Source organism: Corvus kubaryi, unplaced genomic scaffold (assembly GCF_017639235.1).
Source record: "Corvus kubaryi isolate FWS band 111438036 unplaced genomic scaffold, C.kubaryi_AGA036_p1.0 133, whole genome shotgun sequence".
Lineage (NCBI taxonomy): Eukaryota > Metazoa > Chordata > Aves > Passeriformes > Corvidae > Corvus > Corvus kubaryi.
The window spans coordinates 14,571,225-14,580,114 of NW_024580667.1; the positions used below are offsets into that span (position 1 = coordinate 14,571,225).

The following is an 8,890-nucleotide window of genomic DNA, read 5'->3' on the forward strand; positions in this document are numbered from 1 at the left end:
GGATATCCCCTCTTAGTTTCTGGTAATTTTGTATCCAACCACTTGGTGAATCAAAAAGAAAAAGAAATATGTTCCTCTGAATTCAAATGAATGTACAAGACAGAATAATACAGAAGAGAAAGTATCTTTCATTATACAGTGCTTCTGGAAAAAAACCAAGCACAAAACCAAAAAGAAAACCACACACAAAACAATCACAACCAAAAAACCCCTGTTGTTGATGTCTAAATGTTTATATATTCACCTGTTGCTCTCCCACTATCTTCCTAAATTTTTTAATTTGCAAGAACAAGATAGGAAAAAGCAGTCACTAATGATGAAATGCTTTATCTGGATAAAACACCTTGTTCCAGTAAGTAGCATTTTCCTCTCTCTTTAGAGCGCACAGCCTTTATTTCAAAAATTAATCTAATAGCTGTTGTTTTCCAGTAATTCAAACTAGTCATAAAAGTATATTTAATTATTGTATAATCAGTGGCATAGGATAAATGTGTTCTACTCAGTTGCATTTCCATGAAATCAGACTTTTCTGACACTTTAAAATGCCTGTAGTGGACTCAGAAAAAGCTGTGTAACTGGTCTAAAGCAGAAAAAGCTAGATGAATGCACTAGTAGAATCAGAGAATCACAGAATAAACTGAGTTGGAAGAGACCATCGGGATCATCAAGCCCAACTCCTGGTCCTGCACAGGACACCCCAAGAGTCACAGCATGTGCCCAAGAGCACTGTCCAAATGCTTCTTGAACTCTGTCAGGCTTGGTGCCGTGACCGCTTCCCTGGGGAGCCTGTTCCAGCACCCGACTACACTTTGGGTGAAAAATCTTTTTCTAATACTGAACCTAAACCTCAGGGGAGGTTTTGGTTCACACAACTTCAGGCCATTCCCACAGGTCCTGTCACCGTCACCACAGAGAAGAGATCAGTGTCTGCCCCTCCGCTTCCCCTCATGGGGATGGTGAAGACCACAATGATTTAAATCCCGTCAGTCTCCTCCAGGCTGAACAGAACAAGTGACCTCAGCCACTCCTCAAACGGCTGCCCCTCAAGACCCTACGAGGAGAAGCTGAATAATGGCACAACTATCTTGATTCACAATGTCTTCTGAAACATGGTAAACAAATATTATCCCCAGACTAATATCAAAGCCAGATAGAAGATCCCTAGTTTAAACCATTGCTCCAGTGGCCTCTTTCATGATAAAAAGTTCTTTCCTTAAAATACGGAAAGTGTTATGAATCAGGTACTCATTCAGCATTTCATACATTCTTCCATTTATTTGATTTAGAATATCAGTATTGTACAATAGGCCTTACCCCCAAAATTATCTCAAACATATTTATGAATGTTAAAAACTGAAACAATTTATTATGGACACAGTAAAGACTCAGTAAAAATAAAATCTTTTTACACTAACTTCAAGCAAAATAAATTTATTTTGACTCCTTTGCAGCTGTCCTTATTCTTTAAAAGGAAGAAGTATGCAATATAGAACAATAAGTATTTTCAATTTTTTTGAAACATTAATGAGACTTGGGCAACTAGAACATGGATACTGACTAATAAACAGAGTTATCAGCTGACAAGGTTTTGACTGGTGATGTGAAGGTCAAAACTGCATGACCTAACTCTCTAGTTCTAAACTCTGAGGTCCAAAATACCATTCAAATGAATATAGCAAAGAACAAGAACTTTCAGGCCTCTCACCAGAAGACTGAGAGCTCTGGGAGAGCTCAGAGACACGACATTACGAGAACTCTTTCAAGATCTGCTTATCAGTTCAAACTGCCGCAAAGTACCATCCTGCTCTGGAGCGTGACTTAAGGAAAAAATCAAAAACCAAAATATGGCAGATGCTTTGCCAGGGAGGGTTCATAGGTGTCAACAGGCAGCAACTTCACTTTGGTAATGCAAACAAAATTCAGGACTCAGAGGGGAGAAGTGTCTGTCAAAGAGCTCAGCGTGCACCAACCACACAGTACTGTGCACACCCTACCTGCTGTGCACACCATACCTGCTCTACACACTTGACTATGAGGGGAGCAAAGCTACGAACCTGTTTCCTATGTTTTTCATGAAATGGCTGTAGACACATACTGGGGAGAAATAGAGAGCTGTCTCTAAGACATGTATGTTCATGGGACTGTTGCTATTACTGTTTTTCGTCTGAGATACAAGAGATGAAGATTTTTTAGTGCCCCTTCCATTTAAAGAGCGTAAGTTCTTAAGGATTGATACCTTGCTCAATTTATGCAATATCTGCCTTCATTTATGTTTCCTGAAATTTCACTGATACACATGCAAACACAAAATGAATGTGACAGATTAATGCAATATTACATACTATAAGCTGATGTGAACACCAGTTCAGGAACTCAATAAGCACTTTGAAAAATACTCTGAAATTAAGACTTTCGACTTCACTGACTCGGTTTTTTTAACTTATCAGCTTTCAAACCTTTGGATCTGAAATCCATACTAGTTTGCTCCTCACTCAGGCATAGGAAGCAGTCAAAAAAGGCACTTTGTTCTAAATCTTGTAATTTGCACATGTGGAACAGAGAGAAGAAACTGATCTTTGATCTAAATTTAATTAAACACTTTTCTCATTGACATGTGAGCTTCTTCTCTCCTTAGAGTTCACTCACTGGCTAAGAAACGATTATTTTTTCAAGCCATTATCAACCTTCACAGCACTGCTAAAAAGGCTTAATACAGGAAAAAATGCATTTCAGTGACCAAAGCTAATAGATATGAGTTTCAAATGTATATTGGCATAAGATTTGTTAAGGGAGAAAGCATTTGATCGGTTTTCAAAGTAAACCATATTCTGAGCTTTAAATTGGAATAGAGGAGATGATTTTGGTGGAATTATAGAACTCTCCCAAAATGCTAAATATTGGCAATGAAAACTTCTCTCCCAACTCCTTTCATAGAAAGCCACAAGATATTCTGTGCTCTCTTCTGTAGGGATTTACAGGACTACAGCAAGGAAAACTTGCTTTGAGTAATAATGTTTACAAAAGAATCTTCCAGTACACAGCTTTCTTTGTGCAGGGATGGTGGTGATGGTGTTCCAAGTATCAGTCCAAATTTTGGGAGAAAAAGGGGACTGTCATGGAAATGCCGAACCGAATACAGTTTCTATCTTTTATAGGGATCCTGAGACATTGGTTCTTATAATTCATTCAGCATTTGCAGGATAAAATCTGTGTACATTCCTTGAGTTCCCCCTACCTTGGGGAAGAAGCTTTTACTTCTTTGAGTTGAAAGAAAACGTAGATTTCTTTTTTCTTCCAACTGCTATAAGGAAGACAATATCTCAGCATGGAAGTTTTAATGATAATGTCTTTGTGGCTTAAAAATTTCAGGAACAACTCATCTCATTTGGTTTTAGTGTGAAGCCCATAATCCTAATGACTATGTTAATTTAGTAAGGTCTTCAGAAGCATTTTTTGACAGCTGAACATTACTGTCATGTCAAAAGAGGGTTTTCAAGCTCTGGACCCTTATTACCTACACTGGTCTCCTAGTCCACCCCACGGATCAACTGTTCTCCATGGCACTGTAAGACTGGAAAACTGAAGTTATTGAAAATATAACCTAAACCCAGAGGTTAAAAACCCCTCAAAACCTATAATTTGTCCCAAAAGTTATCAATTAATTAATTAGAAGTCTTAGAAAACTTACCTTTAAAATTTGGTCTGATTCTAGCATCATACCCCGATGTCCTTCCCATCAATTTGTCCAAAAAATCTGAAGGAGACAGGGTCTGTGAGGGGGATTTTCCAGATCTTGAATCATGTTCTTTACAGAAAGTCGTCCTAAATAAATTATTAGCCACCATTAGCTAATATTTAGCTTGTATTGTATTCGAGTCATGGAGAAATTACAGCACTAAATAATATTGTCTCTATTGAGTGAAGGTAGCAATTAATATTTTTAAAGAGCAACACACTCTACCTTTCATCTGAAAACTTTATTCTAGAAATAAAGATGAGTTTTAGGTATCATGCATGAACACAATTTTCTGTTCAGAAAAAATCTTAGCTTTAAAAATAAATTTTCTACATTTTTAAGACTTTAGAAGATTCAATTTACTCTTCACCTTAACATCTTAGAGTGACTTTGATACCCTACTGTATATCATTATTTTAGTTACATGGATGCTGTTAAAATGTTATGTTAACACTGGTTTAAGGTGGTCTTAAACTTCCAAACAACAGCCAGCAACACTTAAAAAAGCAACACTGAAAAATACCGGGTTTGTTAATGTCGGGAAAGATACAGATAGAAAAAAATTGGTTTTTACAGATGCTACCCAAAAAAGATTTAAATCATGCTAGAGAGTGTCTGGATTCTTTCCCAACCTGGCAAAAAAGGTTCCAGTCATTCACAACCAATCTTAGGGGGGTTTCACCCCCCACTCGATGAGCATTGAGTAATAAAATTTATTATGGTATTTATATGTGAGTCTTTGAACACTTCTATTTAAGAGCAAACTTCTGGTACCATATTATGTGTGTGAAATGATGTGTACACAGCACATTGCATATTGCAAGCACATTAGATATTGCAGAGAAAGACAGTTTAGGAGTTCCCCATGGTTGTTCCCCAGGGAGAAAGAAACTAGGATGAAAATGGTCATATTTGGTGTGTAGAGGCACGGACTTAATAATAAAACATTACCTTGCTTCTTAAACAACCAATTTCATTGTCTCTGTTTCCACTTTATCTTTGAGCTAAATTAAAAGTAATTCTGACTGTGACTTCTTAACCACTCTCTGTTTAAATATTTGCCCAAAGGAAACCTCTCAGTTTCAGGAGTCTTTCATGGGGTATTTTCATGCATCTACACGCAAGTATAAAAAAATCACATATACATGTGATCATCTGAAATGAGAAGCAAATATCAAATCCTTTCTCTCACTACAAAAGAGAAACAATTCACTAGAATTGTTAAAAGGCAAGGTGATAGTAAATTCTCGTGGTGTGATTCCACACATTTTTTTCAGGTTCCATTTATAGGAGGCGGTTGCTTCTTTTTTTGCTTTTGTCAATGACAGGGTGCCATTACAAATATCTTTAATATTTAATACACAGCAGATGATATATCCAACTTAAATAATGAAATAATTCAGTTAAGAAAATAAAAACTGGAAAATAATATGCTACACTTCTTGCTAGACAAATTACTTCTGTTTTCATTCAGAGCCCACTAGCTATGAGTCGTGTCGTGAGCCCAGGCTCACAAATATAAACACGGTTCCACTCTGTCACTATATGTATACCTCATTACTCTTAGAAAAGCACTTTTCCATGCAAATACATCTGTCTGTGCAGATGCACAGCAGCATACAGTACTGTAATGAATCTCATCTTAAATGCTATTCTGGTTAATAAGACGGACCTGTTTGCTTAGTACCACAAAAAAGTCAATAGCTGAAGCAAAAGCTCATGAAATGTTAAAAAAAATTTCAGAAACCCTGGTACTTTAAGTGAACACAATACTAGTCTGATCCAGGGTTTTCCCAAAATCAGAGGGCTGGTTCTCTAATTTCAAATAACTACATCCCTGACAAAACTGGTACAATCATTTCCAAAGATTGAAGAGGGGGAAACCAAAGCAACTTCCTAAACAACCTCTGCCGAGAGCTGAGAATTTGCATTTTGGAAGAAAAGCCGAAGAAAGTGTTCTTAGCTATACTGATATACAGTGAAAAAACCCCACATCTTTGCGTCATAAAATGGAAAATAGAACACCCAAACTTGAGATTATTATTTTTTGTGTTTGTTACCAAGCAACGAGTCTCTGAGTGTAAAAAGGGATAGTCTATATAGAATGAACACAAAACACTCTCAAATACAGCAAACAAACTAGGCTATTGTGACGTAGTATCTTTATAGTTATGATTCTCACAACCTTTTGACAAATATTATTACAGAGTGGTATCACCTACCTGAAGTGGTTTGTCTCTAAGAAAAATGCAAACAAGGTTGTCAAAATTTTCACTAGCTGCCGGTTCATTCCTCCTGCTTTCTGTGATGATTTGGAAATATCCCAGAAACGATTCCAGAGAGATGCAGGGAAAAAGTAAGCTGCTGCTGCCTAGATTTCCAAATTCAGCAATAATTTAATTTTCTTGACAATCAGGAAGAGAAGGTCTGGATCTCTACAAAGTAGGGGTAAAAGAGAAGTGCCAGTCCTTGGAATCATGGTCAGGTCAAGCCTAGGCTCATCTCCAGCAGTCAGCACAAAAGAGATAAGGCATCAGACACAGTCGTTCCCCCCGACTTGCTTTTGGTGATGGAGGGGAAAAAAAAAAAAAAGCAACCAAATAATAAGAAGAAAAGAAATGGAAAGAAAGGGGGGGGGGGGGAAGGAAAAGAAAAGAAGAGAAAACCCAACTATGCGAGGAGCATCAGGCAAAAGGGAACAGCGCTGAGAGCAGTTCTGTTTTCCGTATGTTTTATTCCCCTTTCGCTTTGAAAATTAGTATTTATGAACGGTGGTGGGGCTACTGGGTCGCTCTGCTTTTCCCCTCTTTGGGTAGGGAAGCGTCGGCGTTGCGGGGAGGGAGGGAGGGAGGGTGTGAGGGAGGGGGGATGTAGGGACGGAGGGAGCGGGGAACCCCAGCGCTGTGCCGGAATGGGGCGGGCGGGAGCGCACGGATTCAGCGCTCGGACAGCTCCGCGCCCGCGCTGCGCATGCGGGGGGGGGGGGGGGGGGGGGGCCGGGGGCGCGCCCGGGGGCGTGTGCGGGGTGCGGGCTCTGTGCCGGGGGTGTCTGCGAGCGGTGTGTTGGCTGCGGGGCGCTCCCGGGGTGCTCCTGCGTGAGCGGGGGGCTGCGATGGCGGGGTGTGTGTGTCTGTGTGGGTGGGTGGCTATCAGCGCGGTGTGCTGGCGAGCGCGGCAGTCACGCGTGGGGCGGGTGCGAGTGCGCTCTGCCGCCGCTGGGGGCGCTGGCGCGCCGCGGGCACGGCCCCGGCCGGGCGGGAGCCGCCGCCGCCTCTCGCTCCCCGCGTGTCCGCGGCCGGGAACGCGGAACTTCGCGGAACTGCGCGGAACTGCGCGGAACTGCGTGGAACTGCGCGGAACTGCGCCCCTTCCACCCCGCCCTGCGCAGGGCACCCACCCCGAAAAGGGGCGGCTGAGACGGGACCCCATCACCGTGTTTGAATATCGAAAGTGGGGGTGTCGAGAGGAGGATGCCAGGCTCTTGTCGGTGGTGCCATCCTCTAGGAGGAGAGGCGCCAGGCAGAAGCTGATTACACCTGGACACGAGGAACTTTACTGTGAGAGACTGTCCTGAGAGGGTGTGGAGTGTCCCTCACTGCAGATATTCCAGAAACAGTCTGGACACAATCCTGTGCCATGTGCTCTAGGATGACCCTGCTTAAACAGGGAGGTTGGACCAGGTGACCCACGGCGGTCCCTTCCAACCTGACTGATTCTGTGATTCTGTGACAGGTGTGGAAGAGGATGGTCCCCACAACAGGCGCTGGCTCCTCTCATGGGAGCTACTCTACAAAGACCCAAGTGGGTGTGAGGAGAAGGAGTAATAAAGAGCTGTCTGAGGGGAGCTTGTGGAGAAACCACAGGGACAAGATTGCATAGTCTCCATTTCCAGTTGGTTTTATTTCCCCGTGGCTTAGAGAAGACAATTCAGCAGCTTTCTAGGGGATGTTGCTATCTCTAGACCTGACACGTGGGAGGGAGATCCTTCTCTTTTTATACATGGGATGTTGAAGCAGAGGATGTAATTACCTGAGACTCCACAGATGGCCAGTGCCAGAGTAGGTGTGAGGCACAGCTTTGGTATTCTCCACAGTCACAGTCCTATGTCCTTCCCACAACTATTCCCACAATTGTAATTGCTCAGTTAGAGGTCCTTGTGTTAAACCCAAGCTGTCAATGAGGAGTCATGTAGTTCAAGAGGAAGAAAATAATAACTTGTTCCTCTGAAACACAGATGGTGGCCAACAGAAGCTCTGCTCAACACAGTACAACCCTTTAAGCATTTTGGTTACATGGTTTTAAACAGGGAGCTGGGGAATCTCATCTTGCAATATTCAAGGTATATAAAATGCTTTTTCCTCTGCTATTACCATGCTTCGTCCTCTCTACCACCATTGTTTAGTGTCTGATTCTGTATGCTCTGCTTCAACCTGAGAAGAAGCTGGATGCTTCTTCACCAGTTCAATTTGTTCCTATTGAAAAAGCCTAAATGTTGTGAAAATCCAAATCAAATCTATTTCAACAATGTGGAAATCAATTCCTTCAAAGAAGTTGGGATTTTTATCCATCCCGCACTCTCAAAACAAATGAGCTATTGTTCTTTCTTCAGTTTTAGGTTCATCTGTATTTTTTAAGTCCAGCTGTATTCTCCTGCCACAGAACCAGTCCACCTGAACACTGCTTCACTTCCACAAAAGTATTTGCACACACACACATTTCTCATATCTCCAAGTAAAAAACCTACTGCTTCATGACAGATACTGTTACCATGTGTCTAGTCATCTCAAAAAAAATGCTTCTGAGAAAGAGTTGTTCTGTTCACACGTTAGCAGGAGATCAAAGCCACATACTGTTCATTAAATGAAACTAAGTTGTTGCATTTTGTTTGTTTATTTTAGTTTAATAAGGTAGGACGTATTTGATAAAAGTAGAAATTAAATAAAATATATAAAATTTAAAAATATAGAAAATCGTAGGATGGTTGTGGTTGGAAGGGACCCTAGACATCATCTAGTTCCAACCTCCCTGCCATAGGCATGGACACCTTCCACTAGACCAGGTTGCTCAAAGCTCCCCCCAACCTGACCTTGAGCACATCCAGGGATGGAGTGTCCATAACCTCTCTTGGGCAACTTTTTGCAATACCTCACCACC

The 8,890-nt window shown here is 41.4% G+C and overlaps 1 protein-coding gene across 7 annotated transcripts in view; it reads right to left on the bottom strand.

Moving 5' to 3' along the window:
- The window catches only part of GLRA2 (glycine receptor alpha 2), a 123,288-nt gene extending 116,612 nt beyond the window's left edge, over positions 1-6,676 (bottom strand). The window contains exons 1-2 of one of the 7 annotated variants that reach the window (XM_042037612.1): positions 5,959-6,676; positions 3,689-3,822 (exon numbers count right to left, since the gene is read on the bottom strand). In XM_042037612.1, the coding sequence (XP_041893546.1) occupies positions 3,689-3,822; positions 5,959-6,026 (202 nt within the window). In that variant the 5' untranslated portion in view covers positions 6,027-6,676. The remainder of the gene's footprint in view (positions 1-3,688; positions 3,823-5,958) is intronic. The other 6 variants (XM_042037604.1, XM_042037573.1, XM_042037596.1 and 3 more) reach the window with 6 other exon arrangements.
- Between the last annotated feature and the right edge of the window lie 2,214 nt (positions 6,677-8,890).